The sequence below is a fragment of the Aspergillus foveolatus genome (assembly GCF_047715535.1).
Source record: "Aspergillus foveolatus strain CBS 279.81 unplaced genomic scaffold BDW70scaffold_65, whole genome shotgun sequence".
Taxonomy (NCBI): domain Eukaryota; kingdom Fungi; phylum Ascomycota; class Eurotiomycetes; order Eurotiales; family Aspergillaceae; genus Aspergillus; species Aspergillus foveolatus.
Genome location: NW_027396129.1, coordinates 1 through 22007, shown reverse-complemented (window position 1 = coordinate 22007; position 22007 = coordinate 1). Strand labels below are relative to the sequence as shown.

The window sequence follows — 22007 nt, the reverse complement described above, 5'->3', positions numbered from 1 at the left end:
TTTTTTTTTTTTTTTTTTTTTTCACGCTGTTTATGGAGCGTTCTTGTACATTCACATGTGAAACCGGGGCTGGAGAGGTGTACTTTCACCATAAAAATGATAAAAATTCAGTACACGCAGGCTAGGTTGTTGATACTGTAGGTGGGTTTATGCTCTTACAACAAGCAGGCCCTTTTCCCGGGCGAAAGTTCGTGGGCAAGGTTCAGCTATCGAGGCCGTTGTTGGCTTGCAACCGGCAATTAAACGAGCAGACGGGTCTAGGCTTGGATGGCATGCTGGTCTTTGGTTAGAATGAGTGGGGGTTCTGGTCTGGTCTGGTGTCAATGGTCATGGTTAGCTGCAGGCTAAAGATAGCGTGGGTATACGTACCGAACCGTGGAGCATGGAGCGATGTACACTAGAACAGAGTGTGCATAGCACACAGTACTGAGTCATGTCACTGAGTCTTGTCATCGCGCTTCTTCCAGTTGGACTGCGATAGCTATGGCATGGCGTCAGTAGGGCAATATCCTGAGGGCAATGCTTGTAGGAGATGAGGTGGATTAGCTGGGAATGAGTGAGACACTCATCCAGCTCTACAGTTAACGCTTCATATAGATCACATTACACAATGTAGCGGCATGATGGTTGCATTCATCTGTCCTATACTACGAGCCATACCCGCTCACTGATGTCTCTCCAGGTACGGGCTCACACTCCCGCTCCCTTGCGACGAGTGCAGACTCGGGCTATGTTGTGATAGAACCCTCACTTCAACCTGCTTGGTGATGCCCCTCCTCATCTCTCTGTTGCGCTCGCGGTCCTCCGCATCGCGGAGGATCCGTTCAATGCTATCCGCCTCATCGGGCAGATCCTGATCGCCCTCGACGTCGCGCTCACCCGTCTCCCCATCACGGCCGGCATACCCCCTTCCTTTACTTTTGTTGCCCGAGAACGGGCCGCTGAGCTCGTAAGACCGTGATTTCGCAGCGCTGGAGATCTTCCGCACGGAGGAGATCAGCAGAGGACGGATACAGGGGACAGACGATGTGATGATGATGATCAGATTCTCGGCGAAGCCCCAGCGGATGAGCTCGATGCCGCCGGTCGACCCGAGGTTGGTGACGCCGGGTATATCGCCGTATTTGGTGGTCTTGATGATCGACGCGATCATGGCCAGGATGCCCAGGGACATCAGCACGATCAAGCCGATTTTGATGCGCAGTCGCAGGTTGAGGTTCCAGAAGATCACTGTCGGGAAGACGGCAAGGAAGAAGTCGCTGGCTGTGTTGACGGCTGTTTTTATTAATCAGTAATTCATTTTCCGTTGCAAGGTCGCGGGCTTTTGATATCTTCAATCACAAGACTTACCAGACGAGAAATAGGCGAACTTGATGACGGACGCACTGTCACCGCAGTGCGTCTTGATCGTGGCATCCCACAGAATCCGGATATCTTCGCAGATACTCAACGGCAGGACGCCCGACACGATATTGCCGGCCAGCTGGAGCAGCATGACCGTCCAGAGCGGGATCTGGTACTTGCGCTTACTGCCCAGGATGGCGATGATGTACAGCGCGAACGCCGAACGGGCAAAGCCCGTGCTGATCGTGACGAGTGGGATCTCGATCGCGATGGATTTGAGGACGACCTTGAGGTCTGGCGTGCCGACCAGCAGCTCGAGATTCGTGCCGAAACCGTGCTCGACCGATTTCTGGAGCATGACGGTCGCAGCGAGGGTCATGACCTGCCAGGGTGTCAGCAGTGGGATCTGGAGAAGGAGAGTGGAAGCGCATACCCAAGCCACGACCATCAGGACATCGTCAAAACGGAACTGGCGCAGCTTGATCTTCGCGAACACTCGCAAGATCAAGATCACGGCGGCAATGGCGTTGGCCGCCCACATCCCGCGAGCCAGGGCGAAGCCTGAGTCATTCTTGCCGTCGAAAGCCATTCTACCTAAACCTCAGACTACTCAGACTTCTCAGACTAGACTTCTGAGACTTCTGCTGCTCAGACTGCTGGACTGCTCAGACTACTGCAGGCACGGCAAACAGGGGTTCATGGCGCTGCAGAGTGCTGCAGGGTGCTGCAAGGGTACCGGCGCCGTATTTATTAATTTAAGCAACCGCGAGGATCTGGTCTAATAACCGTCCACGAATATCAACGAATTATCAAGGATTGTTTAAGGGATTGTCTAAGAATTGAGTTTATCCAGTCAAGCGAGGTCCTTCGCGAAGGCTTGCATCCACGGCAATGAGCTTGCACACCTGGACACTATGAAACCATGGACTGGGCTCGGCATACCAAGCCCATGGCGACCCTCCTCATTTTTTCCTTCACACTGTGACGATAATGTGCCGAAATCTAAACGGCATCTGGACGCCATCGCCGGTTGGCCTAACAGATCGAAGCAAAACTGCTAGTCGGTGGGGGCTTGGAGTACAGAGTTCCATGGCTCAGCCAATACGCCACTTAGGGCACACGAAGGATTCGCAATTACACGATAGAATCAAGGCAAGCAGCGCACCAAGTGGCGGGCCTGGTGCTCGAGCGATAGTGTCTGTGATTCTAGCAGCGATGGAGACTGTTTAAAAATTGGCAATTGACTCTGTAGACGGTTCAAGGCATCCTCGGCCGCCGATCCAGATCGATCGTCGCTCACGGTGCGGCATCCGGCATTGGCTTGCGATGATCAGATCAACCGTCAAACGGTCAACGTGCTAGGCCAGGCTGAGTAGCAGCGCAGCGATCCGGGTCTTCCGAGCCGGCCGTCTGGTACTGGAGACAAGCCAGTCCAAGATAATGGAGCCACGAGTTACCCCCTGCTTTTAGATTGGAAGATGTGCAGCGGCCAAGAGCCCACGCGGTTGGAGTCCCCCCTCGTTTAGAGGATGAATTCGAAATACTTGGCCCCTGGCGAGGGATTTTATTAAGCTCTGGAATGCGAATTTGCTAACCAAGGCTGGTCTGGCTGCTGGCCCGACGCGAGCCGAGGCATGGGGCCAGCCCGGGACTCGCCTGAGCAGATCGGGGCATGCCCCGATCTGCTCTAGCAGCAGATTCGATGCGCGACGGTGCCTCAATAGTACCGGCCCCTAACGCTTCGGGGAACAACTCCGACACGTGGCCGTGGCTGTGGCCGTGTCGGTCTTCAGCGCTGGCGCCATACCTTGGAGAACGACGAGTATAAGACATCAACCTCGTCCTTGCCTGGATCGCTTCCACTCATCCGACCAAAGACAGTGACCAGCGCATCAAGCGAAGCCATTACAATGAAGGCCGTCTGGACTGCTGCCCTGCTCCTCGGTGCCACCGCGACCGCGGCCCCGGCCGCGGGCTCGAGCAACACATCCTGCCACTGTCTCCCTGGAGACGCCTGCTGGCCGTCTGCTGCCAAGTGGAATGCGCTCAACAGCACAGTTGGCGGACGGTTAATCGCCACTGTGCCGATCGGATCGGTCTGCCACGAGCCCACCTACGATGCGGAAGCGTGCGCGCAGTTGCAGGAGGACTGGAATCTGCCGCAGACTCAGTACGGTTTCCCCATTCCTTTGGAACAGGTGGTTGAAAACTGGCTGACCTGAGTCTAGCTATGTCTCTTCTTCATCGATCATGCAGCAGTTCTTCACCAATCGCAGCTGCGATCCCTTTGATGAGGAGTCGTCGTGCGAGCTGGGCAACTATGTCAGCTACGCTGTCGACGTCTCGTCGAGCGCTGATGTCGTTGCTGCCATTAAGTTCGCTCAGCAGAACAACATCCGTTTCGTCATCAAGAACACCGGCCATGAGTAAGTCTTTTTTTGCCAGTTTATTTTTCTTTTTATTTTCCTCCTTTTGTTTTTTTTTTTTTTCTTTTTTTTTTAGGTATGATGCTGACGCCACGGCAGCTACCTGGGCCGCTCTACCGGTGCGGGCGCGCTCTCTGTCTGGACGCACCATCTCAACAGCATTGAGTACCTTGACTGGTCCGACTCCACCTACTCAGGGCCCGCCTATAAATTGGGCAGTGGCGTTATGGGCTACGAGGTCCTCGAGGCCACCCATGCCCAGGGCTACGTGCTGGTTGGTGGCGAGTGCCCTACCGTCGGCCTGGCAGGCGGCTACACCCAGGGAGGAGGCCACTCGGCCCTGAGCACCAGCTTCGGTCTGGGTGCTGACCAGACCCTTGCCTTTGAGGTGGTCACGGCCAACGGGCGCGTCGTCACGGCCTCGCGCACAAAGAACACTGACCTCTACTGGGCCCTCAGCGGTGGCGGCGCCGGCAACTGGGGCGTCGTCCTCTCGGTCACTGTCAAGGCGTACAAGAGCGCGCCCGTTTCGGGGGCGTACCTGGCCTTCACCACCTCGAACCTGTCCGAAGACGTCTATACCAAGGCTCTGACGCAGTTCCACGAGCTGCTGCCTGCCATGGTCGATGCCGGAACGACCGTGATCTACCAGATCCTGCCTGGCTACTTCCTCATCAAGCCATTGACTGCATACAACAAGACGACTGCCGAGGTCAAGGCTGTCCTCGCGCCCTTCCTCTCTGCGCTCGACGGCCTCTCCATCCAGTACTCTGTCTCCTACACCGAGTACGAGACCTACTACGACCACTACGAGAATTATATGGGCCCTCTGCCCAACGGCAACCTCGAAGTCGGCACCTTCACCTACGGCGGCCGTCTTCTCCCCCGCTCGGTCGTCGAGTCTGATGCTGCTTCTCTTGCTCAGGTTCTGTACAATTTCACCTCACAGAACGTCGTCGCCGTCGGTGTCGGTCTCAATGTCTCCAACACCAACGATGTCGACAACGCCATCTTTGCTCCTTGGCGCGATGCCCTCGTCACTATGCAATTCGGCATCACCCTCGGCAACGAGAAGCCCTGGTCCCAGATCTTGGCTGATCAGCAGACCGTCACCAATGAACTTGCGCCCCAGCTCGAGGCTCTCACTCCCGGGTCCGGGACCTACGAGAATGAGTCCAACTTCCTCCAGCCGAACTGGAAGCAGGTATTCTTTGGTGAGAACTACGATAAACTCGCCGAGATCAAGAAGAAGTGGGACCCCAACACCTTCTTTTACTCCTTCAAGGGTGTTGGCAGTGACTACTGGACCGTCTCTGAATCTGGCCGGATGTGCAAGGCCTGAGAGAAGATGCCCGTGGTTGGTGAAATGTCATTTTGATGTACTTTATCCTCCTTACGGCGATGGACTTTAGACTTATAGATTACCCATAGACTTAATGTGCTAATATACTTAATGTGACCTGAATTTCACTTTCTGAATGTGTAGCTGTTTCTCCCATCCTTGTTTTATAGTGGTCAGCGTCCAGCCTTTGCACCGACCATAATCTGCCTTTCACTATCGCGGATTCGGTAAGTTAACTGCCCTAAATGCCCTAAGTACGCTCAGCGAAGTCCCCCCCACTACCCCCACCTAGGCACCTGAGTCATTTCTTCGAAACAGACGAAATTAGCCAAGCTGGGCTGGGCTACCAATCCATATATAAACATATTGCATAATTTCAAGGCACCGCCAAGTGTCCTTAGTGGGTTCCTGCAGAGTTACCAGCAAGTACACAGCAAGTGCCAACTATGCTTATTACAACGCAAGAAGCCGCGGAAACATATGAACAAGCTCCATGCGATTGACCTGCACTTCTCCGTTTGCCTTCACCTTCGTCAAACAATTGACTATGCTATTTCTCTGCCTGGACCCAATGCCCTATCCATGGCGGGATCAGCCCACCCTTCCCGGCAGCTCCCACAACGGCGAACCATTTTGTCACTCGGTAATGCCAGCGTAGGGTGCGCGTGCAGGTGTGGGAACAGGTGTAGCTGCAGCAGGGCTAGTTGTCATATCATACCTAACGCCCCCCTGATCCAATGGACAAGTGAAGGAGTTCGCCGCCAGAAGACAAAGCCGCGTTGTTTTCAGTACTGTCAAGGCAATTAGGGCACAGCCGGACGATTCCGACACAGGCAATCAATGTTGCTGAGAGATACCTACAGAAATCTGTCGAATCGCGCTGCGGACCTCGAGGGACGCGATCTGCCATGCAGATTACGTTGTAGTGATATTGAGCCATGGACAGTGGCAGATTCGGTTCTTTCGCCTAATGTTACGTGGAGAGATATCTTGCAACAATAGAAAGAGACCATTTGGCGCTCATAACTTTCCCTTGACTTGTCATTATATTTATAGGGGAGAACAAGAGCCATCGCCGGCCTCAACATTTCCCAGAGAGTTCAAATGCGATCTAGCGGAGTGTTACTTTAATCTTGCAATATATATACCCATTTTAGAATCTAACTTAACTACATAAAAAGGAGTAGCCTATTTGTTAGCCGTTCCTAAATTGCGCAGAACAAGGGCTGTGTAAATTCATTTTACCCTATAATCAAAATCCATATGCAGGAATTTAAGCGGTGGCGATTTAAATATCTGCAAGATGGGGGAGATATCATAGAAGAAATTTATGGTCAGAATACAAAAATATAAATAGTGTGCATTAGCAGACGATATTCAAGATCTGCTACTGTGTCGTTTTGTATGTCAACGAGTAGATCGTCAAGTGCATTAAATTATCTAAAGAACTAGGAGTAACTTCAATGGGCATCAACTATAAATACACACTGATCAAACGATCTCAATATTGATCTGATTGCATAGCGGAGTGGTGCAAACGGAGACACCTAGCACCTCTGGGTCTATGAGATATCCGACATACTGGAAGTGGTTCCAAAGTTTTAGCCAAGTTTTTTTTTTTTTATTGGGGCTGAACAAGTTATAGATTAAGTCCATATAAGTCCATATATATATATTCGACGATCTATATACTATGTTCTTCGCTCACCGGGACCTAAATAGGCCTCCGTATTATTCAAAATGTTGAATGTTATTCCCGGATCGAAGGTATAGAAAACAACTGGGCGATTGATTACATGGCCGTATTCTATATACTACGGCCTACCCTTATTGAGTGTCAAGCAGCGCAATTGCCGGCGCCCATACTTTATGCTGGTCATAGTGTTCGGCGCTTTCAGAGCCGAAAGCCAATATGGCTGGTTGGACCAATAAAAGCGCCTCCTTGCCATCTAGTCTGGTGTCTTCTTCATCCAGATGATGCAATCGGTGGGCGCTAACCTCTTCGTCCCCTATCCTGAATAGCGGTAGCTCGTGCAGTGTCCGAACAGCTATGGAAGCTCGCTGTCCCCATAGTATAAGTGCAAGCTGCGCTGCCACTTTGTATAAAGACAGCAGCTCTTGGGCCCGTTTGTTATAGCTTTGTGCGGATTTCTCGCCACTACGAAGTAGGAAGCGAATTGGGCCAGAAAGGAGTTCTGATACAAACTGCCTGCAAACTGGTTCGATTCGGGCTGCGAGAAACGGCTGGGCTCCTGGATCTCTTGCAGTGGAAAGACTGCGGATGGTTTGAGAACGCCAGATATGGGCCTCAACATCGCCGACTGTGGAAAACGTAAGCAGTGTTTAGGGTCTAGGGTGCGTGGTGTTCATTAGGTACCTCTCGTTATGCTGTCCTGAAGTACACGCATTTGCTCCGGCCGTGGCATCGAGTCGTCGCTTTCAATTGCGATGAAAGCAAAGAAAGGGTCTGCGAACAACCTTCCAAACAAGTCCTTGGCCAGAATGGCTTGCACAAGAAGCGCCGGGGCCTTGTCTTTAAAGACAGGTAACTTGTTGATCAGCGTCTTCCAGTCCGGAACAGCACAGTAACCGCTTAGATACTTTACAGCGGAATCTGTCTCACTTGTCGCCACAGCGTCTAGATCAGCAAGTGACGCACTGTTGTTTCTCGCCCACTGCCGAATTTTATCTCCTATTTTGAAGAGTTCATCGCTTGCGTAGCGATCCTCTTTCGGCGCGTGCCATTTGGTGGCCGTAAATGACTGCAGGCCGTTTTGAGGGCCGATTGTCACGCTATTTGGCTTCTGTCCTTCGCGACAAGCAAAAAGCTCTTCTCGAAGAGCCTCAATAGTCTCATCTCGGAGGTTTAACTCTTCAGAATGCTGCTTTGAGATGACTTGCCGCTGACGTAGCTCGCTTGTTAGGTCTTTAATTGCCTTGGTGCGTTGATCGTGATCCGCGCTCATGTCTTGGATCTGGGCCTCAAGTTGAGCTATCTTGCGCTTATATTCCTCGCACTTTGAATTCTCTGCTGATAGATATAGTGGATCATCTCTTTTCTGGATCTCTGATGTCGTGATCTTGTCGTTGCCGCTGCTGGCGCCCTGGTCATGGTTCGTTGACCCTCCCTCGGCCTTACCTCTATTCTTCCGCGATAGGAACTTGTTTATAATGAGCTTACAGCTACTCGGGCAAAGTTGATGCTTTTCGGAGTCGTACCTTTTCGCCAAAAGCCATGGTCGTCTGCAATCTGGACGCTGGAAATCGATATCTTTTGAGCACCAACGTCAACAAGCTGTGTTTTACCCGTCTAAAGCCACGAAACTGGTAGAAACTCACAGCTTTGACTGAGTGACAGGCGATAGGGGGATCGTCCGGCAAAGAGTTTGATTACTTGAACGAAGAATTAGAAATAGTTGGCGCTAACCCAGTGACTATCACAGGCCTAATGCGCGTCCTAAATAGGCGCTTATCAGCGACTCGCCGAGTCCACGAACTAACGTTTCAGACGGACAAGGGTATGAGAAACTACCGTCGGTCAGGACCTGTTTTCAAGGGCGGCTATGGTGTCCGGCACGAACAAAAGCTTCCTTCTTCCCTTAAGGGATTCGGACAGCATACACCACAATGTCGTCGGACAAGATTTTCGTATTCGGCGGACCGCATTTGTCTGGTGAAAACCCGACCTTCGCAGCCCCAAAGATGCTCTCTCGTGACGCATTCGTCGCAGGCTTTGGCGGGATTTCTCTGGAGAATAAGGACAGGATTATTGTGGGAGTTGACTATGGCACGACGTTCACAGGTAGAGATCACCCTTCGGTCTAAAGCTGGCAATGTGGATTAACATGATCCCTTAAGGTGCAAGCTACGTGAGTTCTAAAGCGATTGATATTAGCGAAATCACGGTGATCACAAACTGGCCTGGTCCTTCCCGAGACATTGATACCGTCTACAAAACGCCCTCGCGAATCGCATATGCGGCGGAAAATCCGCGGCTGAATAAAGACTGCTGGGGTTTCCAGGTAGAGCCCGGCATGGTATCATACGCATGGACAAAGCTACTGCTCGATCGAGGAACGCCCTTGACTAAGTACGATGACTCCGCGCTAGAGAAGGCGTCCAATGTTGGTATAATGCTGCTGCCAGAGAATAAATCTCCTGAAGATGTCGTTGCCGAGTATCTCGCCAAAGTTTATGAGCATATCCTCAAGAAAATTGGCAAGAGTATTACTGAGGAGACGCTGCAAGCTACGCCAATCGAATTCTGGTTCACTGTGCCGGCAATCTGGTCTGATCGGGCACAGCGTGCTACAAGAGATGCCGCGCGGAGAGCACGTTTTGCAGGAACATTGCACCGGCCGTCTGACAGACTCTTCTTGATCACCGAACCTGAGGCGGCTGCGATTGCTGTGTTGAGCAAGTACGCCAGTAGCAATCTGGGAGGCGCGGTTAAGGTAGGTAAAACCATTGATAGCACTACAGGACTAACGGGCTATTCCTAGCCTGGAGACGGTGTGCTTATTTGCGACTGTGGAGGTGGCACTGTGGTAAGATATGTGATATTCAGCGCCGCATAGTAGTTGCTAATGAGCTAGGATATTACCACATATCTCGTCAACGAGGTCGAGCCGCTGAAGTTTGAAGAATTGTGCACAGGCATGGGTAAGTGCTACGTTGCCCAGATCTGCAGCCCTATATCTAAAGGCAGACTACTAGTAGTAGCAGCTAACTATACACAGGAGGCAAATGTGGTTCGACAGCAATAGACCGTAACTTCTATAAGCTCATGTCTCAGAGATTCGGCGAAGCTTTTGATAAACTACCAATGAAGCGCAAGGGCCCCGGAAGTGAGTTTATGAGGAGGTTTGAGACTCTGAAGAGAGACTTTGGAGTATCTGATGAGCAGGACGTCCATGAACTGCCCCTGAATATGACATTAGATAACCCAGACCCCAAGTATTTCGACGAGGATGAGCGTATGGTCATAATTTCAAGGTGAGCTTCTGTCATTGTGACTTATAGGCCGGCGATACAAATAACATATTTTCCAATAGCGATGATCTTCGCACGGTTTTTGATCCAGTTGTGGATCAAATTATCCGGCTGGTGAGAAAGCAAATCGACGATGCAAATACCGAAGCCGGGAAAGACAGGATAAATGTGAGCATCTGCTACTAACCCTACGTCTACTGGTCTTCTGGCCTAAGGCGCTACTTTGAGCTCTGCATTGACACTGAGCAGAGAATCATCCTTGTGGGCGGCTTTGGAGACTCCGAGTACCTACGAGAGGCTTTCCAGTCCACATTTGCATCGGATGGCAAGATTGCCATAACTGTCCCTGAGATTCCGTAAGAACCCCGCTCCACAAACTGTGCTACGCGCAATGAATAATTAGATCAGACAAGCGGCCATTGTGCAGGGAGCTGCTCTACGAGGGCTAGAGGGTATCCGCTCAACCACTAAACGGTGCCGTCGGCATTACGGCTTTGCGGTTGACACGGAGTTTCTACCCGGAATGAAACAACTTGATACATACTGGGATGTATATAACAATAGGGTGATGGTTCGAGGGTTCATGAAGTGGGCTATCCAGAAAGTACGGCCGGGCGTTGTCTCTCCCCCTCAGTTTCTTACGATATGAGGTACTAACGCGGCCTATTCAGGGTCAAAAATACGCCGAAGACCACACCGAATTGTTCCCGCTGAATTGGAGAAAGTTTTGGGACTCGGAACTGAGTCCTCGCCTTCCACTCTACGCTTGCGAGCAGGCGCTAGCCCCTGAGTGGAATGATCACAGAGGTCAGCTAGTTACTTCCACCACTAGGCTGTGACAACCGCTGACGTTATCTTTTAGACGTGTATAAAATAGGTGATATTGCAGTTGATCTGTCCAATGTTGAACTGAGCAGATTCAACTCGAAGCTCATCAACGGCAGGCGCGCATACGATATACATCTCCAGCTCAAGGTCACTTTTGGCGCTCAGGAGGGACTGTTGAAATATGAAGCTATTAGTCAAGGGAAAACGATTGGAGTGACAAGTATTGATTATAGTACAGCTAGATACTACTGATATTGTTAAGTATATCGATCGGGTATTTATTGCTAACACCGCCATTGATTCTAAATCTGCAAGGCTATACTACTATCAAAGGGTACAGTGGCTGACAGGCCTTACCGTAATCACTTTCCCTGCTTAGTGGAACTGTGAGGCCAGGAAATTTACGATCATAAGCCCCGGGCAGGACTACCAGAAAGTACGGATACATTACAATTTTGTTCCCCTATGTCCTTGGCCCTACTTAAAAGCCTCTGATTTAGTAGTTTAGGATTATATCATAACAAAATCTCTGAGTACGATTCCCTTTATCACAATATGCCGTGACATGATGGCACATCATAAATGATATCTACACTTGCTGGCACAGTCTGCGAAAGCATTATAATCTCCTCAATATGCCCTTAGTGAAGTGCTTGAATTTCTCCCTTCTGGTTGCTAACTCCATCTCCTTCCACTTCTGCTCGTATCCTTCTTCAGCTAGCTCCGTATCCCTTTCTCATGGGCTGATCTTATACGTTGCAAAAACCGTGCGCGTTCAGCAGAGCCTCCACAATTTGAACGTTAACGCCACTCCTCTAGAAATACTAGTTCCTGCCTCTTATAATCCAAGCTCCGCCTTGGCTTTATAGTCCTTTAATCACTCCATGCAATGAAGCTTTCATTGTTGTTGACGATATCGACCCTCGACCCATGCTCAATGAGCATCCTAGGAGCATGTACTTGTTGGATATGCCTCTACAGGATATGTAGTGGAGTCTTACCGTCGTTGTGTCTGAGTACAACAGTGCAACACGGGCCAGAAGTAGATTATCAGATTAAGATCAATAGGCTCGCAGTCTAGAGATGAGTAGGCGAGCGTAATGAAGACGGGCTTTGTCCGGTGACCTTTAATGCCTGCATTTGCTCCACGAGAACAGACTTATTACATTCTGATTCAATCGTGTTTTCGAAGGTATGATGTTCCTGGTGCCAGCATACCGGTACCTGAGTGGCAATGTAGTCTAATAAAGCCAATTAACAGCCATGCGCCGAGCCGCGGCTCGAAATAGTTGAATACGCGAGGCTTCCATCTCCAACCGTTCAAATATCCTCTAAGACCTTATTATACGTGATGTCAAGGCCTGAACCAACATTCCTGGGCGGTTCGCTGTGTTGGTTACATATGACTCGGAAACAAAGAGTAGAAGGGCGCACTGTTGGGAACCATAGATAAACAAAGGAACATAGATACAAAAGACTACTACCACCAAGACAGAACCACTTTTGCCCCATATCTAAAAGCAAACTGATGGTAAGTCTGTAGCTTCAAGTGTCCTTCAGAGAACTGATAGTCGCAGGAACATGACCGCAATTTCAAAACAAGCTATGCATACAATCAATCTTATCATTTTGGTTGTTGCAGTAATTATTTCTTTTTTGGTATCCTGGTTCATTTATGGTCGAATTTTGATCAATGTTTACGGATTTTTCTTTGGACCATCGGCCATATTGTACACCCTTGACCCCTGCCCGTGAGTGTATTCTTCGAGATTAAGAACACGCATTCAGAATTTAACTCAGCATAGATGGATGGGGTGTCCACCGATTTACCCACCGATCTAGTTGCAGAAACTGACAATGAACGGCTGCGCACTGGAGCTAAAGAGTCAAGTTGGGAGCTGTCTTGCGGAATATAGAAGGGCCCAGATAGAGAATTTCTACAGCCAACACCGGGACAAGACTAACAGCTTGATTGTGCCGCTATATGTTGGGCCAGTATTCGGTGTTATGTCCTAGCTTTATGGCGTTGGCTCTTGGGACAGCCATGGCTCAGGTCTGAAAGACGTCCTTTCGGCGGTATTGCCAGGATGACCAATTCGACTGAAATATGAGATACGATAATTGAACTTGTGGAGCAAGGGCAAGCTTTCTGGGTCCCCACGATCTTTCAAATGGCCTTCCAAGGGGTGCTAGGCACCGGTACATACTTCGGATTGAAAAAGGGTCAGCATTAGTCTTTGATATACAGAGCAAAGCACATATCTAAGAGAGACAAGCAATATATGTACACTAGCAAGCCAAAATTTTATGTAGCTTTAGCTTTTCTAGTTCCAGTAGCACTCTGGGTATGCAATATGGCCGTGATCAAAGGTCAGGAGCGAGAATCTCAATAGCGGTTGCCCGTCAGAACCCCGGGGATCGGCTAACTTTTGCCTTTGCTCAGCTGAGGCCATATTGTACCTTATTGTGCAGGTAGCACAGGCTCACGAACGGATGTAAGGTGTAGGGTTGCGGTACAGTAGACAACTGCTATTGATATGGTATAGACCTGAATACAAGTTTCATACAATGAGGATTGCCGGCTCATAGTCCTTATCATATACTAAAGCAAGTGTACGTGTGACTGGGCAGAACAATGGTCGACTCCAGAAGAACCAGTTCATGATATCCTAGAAGGTCAAGCTGCGCCGCCATCCAGAGTCAGGATCTTTCCATTGACCCATTCAGCTTCATCACTGGCCAGGAAACAAACGACACGAGCGATGTCAATAGGAAACCCATTACGTTGCAATGGGGACGCATGTGCAGCCATCTACAGAGTAGGCTTTGTTAGTCCAAAACCGAACGGGAATCTTGTTGAGACGGGCTCACCTGCTGACGCTCCTCCGCGGTATACTTCTCCCCATTAGGGATGTAGTGCTGGGAAACGTCGTGGAACATATCCGTGACTGTCCCACCAGGCGCCACAGCTTTGACTGTAATTTTTTCTCTGGCCGCAATATTTGGACAGAACGCAGACAAAGGAGTCGATCGCGCCTTTGGATCCAGAATATAAAGAGTGGCGGGGGACACTGAAGTCTTTTGACGTGTTAGACGACATTAGGATGATGCGTCCGCCGTCGTTAAGATGCTTATATGCCTCCCGGGCGACGAAGAACTGCCCGCGAGTGTTGAAACTGAGCACACGGTCGAACTCCTCCTACAACATATTTAAAATGGTCAGTCTCTGCAATCGTGCTGATAGACCTATCACCGATCTACTAGGCGCTGTACATACCTCCGTCACATCAGCAAGGTGCCCGAAACTTACAACGCCCGAGTTGCTGCAGACAATGTCGAGCTTGCCAAAGTGGGCAACGGCATTGTCCATAAGCTGTGCCGTCTGGGGGACCTGACGAATGTCGGCCTTGAAGGCAACAGCGTCTGACCCTAGTCGCTTGATCTCGGTGACGACTTTCTCTGCCGAATCCGCCGAATTTGCGTAGTTGACCACAACCTTCGCGCCTAGACGACCGGGCTCCGTGGCGATGGCGGCACCGATACCTCGACCAGAGCCGGTTACTAAAGCGACCTTGCCATCTAGACGGTAGGGGATGTGCTGTTAGGTCATGGCTCTGAGTTTCAGTGTCTGAGACAGTGAAAGGGTATTAGATTCAAAAAGTAAATCTTGAATATATCCTGATTGACGGCGGGCAACCGGCCCTCTTTTCAACTGCAAGCTGAGGAGCCATTGTACAGGCACGGATTACCTTGGTAGGTGCGGATAAAGGCACATCCCAAACCCGATCAATTATCGACCAGACAATAGTGGACTCTCTACGCATGGCCGCTCGTTGTGGAGGATGCTCACGGAATGTTAGACTTAGGGTTGTATTAGCGTTATAGAAAGCCCCGAGTATATCGGTGCTCGGGATATTGAGGTACGGCGTCCGATCCGGGATAATAGGGAAAATATAAAGATAGCGTACTTATTTACATATACTAGTAAAAAGACTTAACTAATTCAGTTTCACTATTAATTGACTGCCTGTTTATATATACGCCGAGTGCTTTATATTCTATGATAATAATAGCAAAATGTTGAGTTTTCTACGTCGTTTCTACTCGCATAGTGCTTCAGCTTCAGAATGGCCAACAAGCCGCGCTACGAAGGTAGTTAACACCCTACCGGCAATGCACATGGGAAGGGCACTATATGGTATCGCAAGGTTGATGGAGAATGGAGGTTTGCTGGTATCCGGCCTGATATTCGTTGGTCGGAATACACGATGATAAGATCTGGGAGTGGGATCCTGAGCAGCGTAGATTGGATAAGCCACTCTGAAACGAAGTTCTATCCCATCGAGGTGTTAGTTTGTAGATTGTATAATCGCTGATTGTCGGGCATATGGGGACACGACTGAGCATGTATATATATCTCCACTCCAGACGAGACAACAAAGAGGCCAGACCTGCCGTTCATCTCTCAGTTCACTAGTAAATTTGGTAAATCAGTATCGTATGGTACGGGGTGTAAAGTAGATTTGAAACTTGCAGCTAATAGAATTAATCATGATTAACATAGTGTTTTATGCTAAAGTTGAAGGTCTGGACGCTGCCAGGCCTCGTTGAATCCAGCGAACCACACCCACAGTCGCTCTATTCTCCATTCTCATACGGTTTGGCTGTGTCCCCTCCGTTCTTCAGCGCTCGCACAAACTTCGACACATGTCCATCATCACATTACTTACGGGCAGCGCTGAATATCCCTGTCCAGTCCAGCTCGCTGCTCCCCGTGTAGCTGGAGATGGCTGTATCCACAAGCAGCGGACATCCTTCCGCTGCGTACCACGCCAGATCCAGTCTCCCCTTCCACTTGACGAGCCTTCTCCGATCCTCCAGCTTGATCCAGTTTTGCCGGATTAGAACTGTGCAGAAGATGCTGCTAGTCACGGCGTGCATGATGAAGAAATCCAGTTTCCTTTTCCGGTCAGACCGCAGCACCGAGCCTACTAAATAAGTACACACGCTGATTATCTCGGCCGTTCGCCTCTCGAGATCCTTTTTGTCATTCTATCATTCTCTCGAATGACAAATTGGGAAGCAATCTGTGCCAACGCTCGTCTAGCTCGCCCGATCACACTGATCTTCATTTACCCCCCAAGGTCTGACCAGCGCGGCCCGTTGCGGATTGTCTCGTCGGCGAGTATTTCAGAAAGCAGCTCAACCAATGGTTTCGGCTTTCCGGTGCGGTGCGCGTTGATATCTACCGCGGCGAATGTCTCAGCCTCAAAGAACAAATCTTCAATATTCATCCTATCGTGCGAGGCTGCCGGGGCCAGCGCTTCCGCGACAATCGTCGGCTGCTCAAGTTTCACGCCGAAGCCCAGGTGATTCAGCGGATGGTAGGCGCCCTTAAGAAGCTGCGCCAGCATTCTATCCGCAAGCTTGCTGTGGGAAAATAGATATTCTTGCACAACTGCTTTCCATCATTTGGCTGAGATTTCCTCGGTAAAGAAGGCCAAGAAGGTGTGATACTGATGAATCTGACCGATCATATCGTAGAAGACGTTGGGGTCCGCAAGACTTTTTAGCAGGGCTTGATCAATGTCTGCGTACAGTTTGCAGACCAGGACGCCATCGATGCTACCGGGGTGAAGGTCTCCCATCCTGCGATGAACTTATCAAGCGTCGCCGCTTGGATATTGGCTGGTGCTGGCATTTTTTTTCTCGTTTTTCGCCTTGGTTCCAGTAGCGTACAATCCACAAACAAGTCCATAGCTTATACAACGGACAGAACAGTCCCAATTACGATATTTTTATGCCACTACTTAGACTAGCGTGGTTCAATGTGTGAAGAGGCACGGATGAGTTATGCTAGTCTAGGCGGGTATGAAGAGAAACGCTCGGGGCAATTCTTCTACTGTGAACCGCCCGCGGCGAGCACCCCAAGCTCGGGAGGCCATGAGCACTGTGAGTTAACTTGGTTAGGAATAGGGGAAGATGACGAATACACCGAGTGTCCAGGACATAGAAACCATCCGAATACAATCGTGCCGAAAGCCGTGCAGTCTCACGATGGTCTAGTGGATTATAATCAGGTTGAACAGATGGGGATGTGACTGGAGGACTGCACTCCTGCATCGAGGCATAGGATAAAGAAAGAAAGGAACTAGAATATCACAGATGCCTCTGATTTGATACGGTCAAGTTACGCAGAGCCAACTCGAGAGTTAGCCGCCATTGTTTATGATGGGTAGCTGGACTACGCTCTATACGCATTTAGCTGGTCTAAGATATTAAACCCAATAACGGGTGTGAACTTGTGCACTTCAAGCCTCACGACTCTTTGATCCCATTATATAGATCAATCAAAACTTTGCAAAATCGGAGGGTCATATTGGGCCCATAAGACCACAGGATGCGTCCATGAAGAACAGTGGCGATCAGGCATCCACTCAATTTTTCAAACAATTCTTATGTAAAATTTTGGAATCGAGACAACAAGTGGCCGTCCAAATTGGTTATGACACTACCCACTCGGTGGTACCCCTTACATCCTCCCCGGCACCTCGCATCAAATTGTCCAAGAACGCCAGTTCCATGTCCGGGAATGTCCCGTCCTCCCGCCGGCCATGCCGGGGTATTCGAACAGTTGCATGGGGTTGTCCGAGAGGACTTCGGAGACGAAGGGCCCAGAAAGGCTGTGGACATTGTTACTCGTTGCTTGGAGAGACGGTGTCGTCGCAGCAGCAGCTGGTCGTGTCTGGGCTTGTCCTTCAGCGCCCGGTGGGACGACGGTAGGGGTCGAGGGGTGTGCGGCAGCAGAGACGATCTCGCCTGCCGCTTGAATGACGCCAAAGTACGGAATATAGACGTGTTTGTCGTCAGAATGCGTCGCTTCTGGTTGGGGTTCGCTCCCTGGGCTCTGCACGCGGACTGCCTGGGCGCTGTGGAGATCCTCCCCGTCGGCGGCCCTCGCCTCAATCGCAAGGAGGCGGCGCAAGAGGCGCGCACTCCGTGCACTGAGTGGGTCGGCATTCAACCGGTCGAGCACCTCGATGTGCTCCTGCGCCTGCTCGATCATGGCTCGGTCGCCCAGCGCTTGAGCGGCCAGGAAGTCATCGATTTGCGGGTACCGGTACCGGTTGAGATGTGCGAGCAGCAGGGTCATGGCGGCCATCAGCGCGATGAAGTCGATAGTGCGGCAGCTAAGGCGACTCGGTTCCAGCGACGCAGCATGATGAACCGGGAGAGGATCTCGCGTGAAGCATTGACGCAAGTGATTCGAGAGTAGTCGTACTTGCGCTCGTCCGACTGGCGGAGCAGGTAGGGCAGATGGAGCTGGTTGAGGAGGTTGTAGTGGCACAGCTGCGCGGACAAGCGTCGCATATCCCAGAGCAAAGTCTCCTTCTGCTTTTTGCTGAGGTTCGGGGTCAGCCACCACCGGCTAGGCAGTGTGCGTGCCAATCGGTGCACCTCCCGATCGAGATCCCGGATCAGTGAGTAGTCAGAGCATATGACGGGGTCAGCATGGCTGCTCTCCAGGAGGCGCGACATAACGACACAATGCTGGCGCTCCAGGCGGCCAATACGGGTATCCTGCACCAGCATCGCGTCGTAGCCCATAGTCCGATCAGGACTGCCTTCGGGCATGCCAAGCAGGAGACACATCTGGCGATCATAGAAAACAATGCGGAACCACATGAAGTGCGGATAGGCTTTGGTGTCCGGGTGGAGGACCTGATACTGCAGGCGCGCGCCGGACTGGTGAAAGCCCATGGACTGGGCGATCGCCATAGCGCGACGCGCGGTCATCCAGCTGCGGCGCAGATGTCCGCAGTTGGCCTCGTACAGACTCTGGATCATGATGCATTTCAGGAATTCAACGCTGCCCACAAACTGATCCTGCGTGGTCACCAGGCGGATAGCCATCTCGGCCAATCGTTCGCGCATCACGGACGGGGGCTCCGAGAGACCCTTAATCTCGTCGTGAAGGTCGGGGTGCAGGTGTTGCAGGAAGCTGGCCAGATGAAGCATATGCCGCGCGATCAGCACAGGATGAACACCGGGGCCCGTGATGGATAGCAGCGGGCTGTACGCACGCAGGCCATCGCGATCAAGGATGCTGTAGGGCGTGGTCAGGATCTCATGAAAGGGGACGGAATGGTGACTGCTGGCCGTGGCGATACGAGCGGTATCCTGCGGAGAAGGCAAGGCATTGTACAAGGTGTGTAATATGTCTTCCCCGGCGGGAAACCTCCCCGCGAGGGACAGGGGAGGCGGGGCAGGCCGCTGGACGGCCGCGTCCTCAATATACGCCGGGGATAGATGAGGATGCTGATCAGTGTTGCAAGCCGGCGTGTAGCTGGCGTCCTGGTGCAAGACTTGGTTAAGTCGCGACTCCACTCAGCGTAGACGATCGCGCAGCTGGCGAGTGCTGTCGATTGGCGTGGACAATTGCTCGGGGAACTCCTGGCTCACACATTGTGTCCACCGTCGGTGGCACCCAAACACAGATGGCATCGTCGGGACAGTTAAAGACCCATTTCATCTTGCGTCGTTTGCATTGCCCAGCAGCTGCGGGTGCCTCGACGCACTTTCTTGCGCTTGAGGGGAGGCGCATCTTCGATGCTCGGCCTGCGGTCCATGAAGATGCAATTTAGGACGATCCAGCGATACGATGTGTTAAGTTGGGGATATGGCAGAGGGTGAGATGGGAAAGATGGGCCAGGATCCGTACGTCACATCAGCTTTGTTAATTACCATTTCGTCCGCCGGTGCGGCGGACCAGCTGGAGGTTTTCCGCCCAGTAATGGACGGATAGCGTATTTGAGCGCGTAACGGGAAGCGTACAGGACTGGTACCGGGAATACCCGTCATACGGACGATTGTGGACATCGGCAACGGAAAAGGAATAGCCTCGCCCTAAGCCCATGACATTTACTTTATTTCAGAGTACGGCATTAATTACTGGTGCTCCGCCGTACCGGCGGTCGAACGACTGCCCTGAATGTTCACGCCATTCACAATACATTCCATGAGTATGTTGGCGCCCCTAAGACTGCCCGGGCACATATATACTTCTGTGTCAATGAAGGGCAATAGGACTGTCCGCCACTCACCCATCCTTCCGAACCGTACCGTGAAGAGCGCACCATATTAGCGCCAGCGCCTGAGATCCCTGGGACCAAGAATGACCTGGACTACGGCCATGAGCTGCCATCGTCCATCACCTCCGCCAATGGGCCTGACAAAGAGAAGGAGGTCTGGCGAAGCAATGGAGTGACGGCGCTGTAATTGCCACGTTGACCTTGTGGGTGGCCTTGTCCATTGCATTTGTGGCCATCGAGTGGTTCCAGGGCGAGTATGCCATAATGCCGCTGCGCATACTGAAGCCGCGCCCCTTCTGGTCGCATCTCCTCTACGCGTGAATGTAAGTCGTATTTCCCTTTGAAGAGAGATCCGTCCACCCCGCTGACCGTCGCAGTGCAAATCTGGGCAACTTCCAGATCCTGTTCTACCTCCTCATCTACTTCCAGTCCGTGCATGGCTCGTCCGCCATCATGAGCGGTGTCTATAGTCTGCCGTTCATGGCGTTCTACACCCTTGGTGCCATTATTAGCGGCATTCTCGTCGGGAATACCCGTCTGCTACAGCCTATTGAGCTAGTCAGCGGGCTGATCGCCGGGCTGGGCGCCGCTCTGATCTACTGCATTGACATCGGCACTCCCAAGGCCTGGTGGATCGGCGCGCAGGTCCCGTTTGGCCTGGGAAACCAGGTGCCTGTGACGGCGTTACAGGGCTTTGCGACCCCAGAAACTGTGGCCGCCACAATGGGCGCCGCCTTCAGTAAGTCGTCCGGAGTAACTGCCGTGATTGCTGCTAATCGTGGTTTCCAGTGTGCCAATCCATCAGCGGCGCCTATTTTGTATCGGCCGGGAATTCCCTCTTCAATAACTACTTGCTGAAGACTCTCTCTGTCACGGCTCCGCATATCAGCTCCTCCGAGATTTTATACATGGGCGTAACCGAACTGAAGACTGTTTTCCACGGGGAAGACCTTGCATTGATTCGACAGGCATACATGGTCGGCATCAAGGATGTCTTCGCTTTTGCTCTGGCGGTGGCTTGCCTCACCGTCGTCCTGGCCCTGATAGTTCCGTTTAAGAAACTGCCAGATCATGAAGCCAAGAAGGCTGAGGATAAGGGGGCCGCTAACAAGGCACCTTGAATGATCAAGAGGTCGAGAACAAAGCTAGAACGATAGGTGGATGCAGTGGACGAGCGTAGAGTGGCTATTACGGAGTAGACAATATCTGCTAGTTTCGAGTTAGACCAAAATGGACTGAGATGCTTTTTTCTTACTTCCAGATAGACTTCCCGGCTTCAAACCCAGGTAGAAAAGTGGTCCAGGAGAAGGGCCGTCGACTGGTTATTCCAGACTGGCCAAATTTGATATCAGACAACTGGTCGGCATTACTTCGCAGTCCAACAATCAACGGCAGGATGCAGCGTTGTATGACTGGACATAGGAATCCCGATGCCGCAGTCGAATTCCCCCGAGGCCCGATTCTGCTTGACATACAAGTAGTCTCTGACCGCCTCTGTTCTTGCCTCCAGCTGACCCTCCACACCATGTCAAATCTCTCGTATTTCCTCGATGCGGCCACATGTACTATCGGCTCCCTTCTTCTCTACTCCGGAGTAAAAGGAACCTTTATTGACCCTCTGGCTTGTACGTCCCTTTTCACCCCCTCCTAGTTGATGGTTTCTCCTGACCGAAGCACTAATCCGTCACATCAGGGGCGAAAGGCTTCGGCCTCCCATCCGCAACACCAGAGAACGTCGTCCTGTTCCCTAGCGCGACAGGTCGTAACTTGGGCGCCGGCTGTTTTGTCTGGAGCATGATCCTTTTACGCGAGAAGAAGATGCTAGGCATCTTCCTGATTTGTTGGTCATGGGCGGGGATCGCCGATACTAAGGTGTTGATGAAGCATCCTGTCGACCGTATGTGACAGCTAGTCAGATATGGAACTTTCCTATTTTGGATATCGGAACTGCAAGCTCCGGCTCGCCGATGGTTATGCAGAGAC

The 22007-nt window shown here is 51.3% G+C and overlaps 9 protein-coding genes across 9 annotated transcripts; 4 read left to right on the top strand and 5 right to left on the bottom strand.

Annotated features, from left to right (window-relative positions):
- Positions 1-664: 664 nt before the first annotated feature.
- BDW70DRAFT_171027 (uncharacterized protein) lies at positions 665-2025 on the bottom strand (the record flags this gene model as incomplete). The annotated part of the gene is made up of 3 exons (XM_073743098.1): positions 1778-2025; positions 1351-1726; positions 665-1275 (listed from the first exon to the last, which is right to left on the bottom strand). The coding sequence occupies exons 1-3, from the start codon at positions 1931-1933 to the stop codon at positions 665-667; spliced, it is 1143 nt and encodes a 380-aa protein (XP_073592547.1). The 5' UTR covers positions 1934-2025.
- Positions 2026-3230: 1205 nt separating this feature from the next.
- Positions 3231-5155, top strand: BDW70DRAFT_105965 (putative isoamyl alcohol oxidase). Its single transcript, XM_073734403.1, has 3 exons — positions 3231-3514; positions 3573-3770; positions 3870-5155. Exons 1-3 carry the CDS (start codon positions 3255-3257, stop codon positions 5110-5112), a joined length of 1701 nt encoding a protein of 566 aa, XP_073592546.1. The 5' UTR covers positions 3231-3254; the 3' UTR covers positions 5113-5155.
- A 1784-nt stretch (positions 5156-6939) lies between these two features.
- Positions 6940-8349, bottom strand: BDW70DRAFT_163221 (uncharacterized protein; the record flags this gene model as incomplete). Its single annotated transcript, XM_073741270.1, has 3 exons — positions 6940-7433; positions 7490-8273; positions 8332-8349. The coding sequence occupies 3 exons, from the start codon at positions 8347-8349 to the stop codon at positions 6940-6942; spliced, it is 1296 nt and encodes a 431-aa protein (XP_073592545.1).
- Positions 8350-8739: 390 nt separating this feature from the next.
- On the top strand, positions 8740-11184 carry BDW70DRAFT_171026 (Hsp70 family protein; the record flags this gene model as incomplete). Its single annotated transcript, XM_073743097.1, has 10 exons — positions 8740-8914; positions 8971-9566; positions 9615-9659; positions 9708-9774; positions 9852-10107; positions 10167-10272; positions 10354-10460; positions 10513-10708; positions 10776-10911; positions 10967-11184. The coding sequence occupies 10 exons, from the start codon at positions 8740-8742 to the stop codon at positions 11182-11184; spliced, it is 1902 nt and encodes a 633-aa protein (XP_073592544.1).
- Positions 11185-13609: 2425 nt separating this feature from the next.
- Positions 13610-14756, bottom strand: BDW70DRAFT_153054 (uncharacterized protein; the record flags this gene model as incomplete). The annotated part of the gene is made up of 5 exons (XM_073739555.1): positions 13610-13744; positions 13804-13919; positions 14005-14131; positions 14210-14530; positions 14682-14756. 5 exons carry the CDS (start codon positions 14754-14756, stop codon positions 13610-13612), a joined length of 774 nt encoding a protein of 257 aa, XP_073592543.1.
- A 1308-nt stretch (positions 14757-16064) lies between these two features.
- On the bottom strand, positions 16065-16580 carry BDW70DRAFT_163218 (uncharacterized protein; the record flags this gene model as incomplete). Its single annotated transcript, XM_073741269.1, has 2 exons — positions 16065-16390; positions 16463-16580. The coding sequence occupies 2 exons, from the start codon at positions 16578-16580 to the stop codon at positions 16065-16067; spliced, it is 444 nt and encodes a 147-aa protein (XP_073592542.1).
- Positions 16581-17488: 908 nt separating this feature from the next.
- BDW70DRAFT_163217 (fungal specific transcription factor domain-containing protein) lies at positions 17489-19562 on the bottom strand (the record flags this gene model as incomplete). The annotated part of the gene is made up of 3 exons (XM_073741268.1): positions 17489-18334; positions 18391-19287; positions 19512-19562. The coding sequence occupies 3 exons, from the start codon at positions 19560-19562 to the stop codon at positions 17489-17491; spliced, it is 1794 nt and encodes a 597-aa protein (XP_073592541.1).
- A 726-nt stretch (positions 19563-20288) lies between these two features.
- Positions 20289-21145, top strand: BDW70DRAFT_163216 (uncharacterized protein; the record flags this gene model as incomplete). Its single annotated transcript, XM_073741267.1, has 3 exons — positions 20289-20341; positions 20402-20763; positions 20814-21145. The coding sequence occupies 3 exons, from the start codon at positions 20289-20291 to the stop codon at positions 21143-21145; spliced, it is 747 nt and encodes a 248-aa protein (XP_073592540.1).
- Positions 21146-21549: 404 nt separating this feature from the next.
- BDW70DRAFT_163215 (DUF4267 domain-containing protein) lies at positions 21550-21929 on the top strand (the record flags this gene model as incomplete). The annotated part of the gene is made up of 2 exons (XM_073741266.1): positions 21550-21649; positions 21718-21929. The coding sequence occupies 2 exons, from the start codon at positions 21550-21552 to the stop codon at positions 21927-21929; spliced, it is 312 nt and encodes a 103-aa protein (XP_073592539.1).
- Positions 21930-22007: the final 78 nt, after the last annotated feature.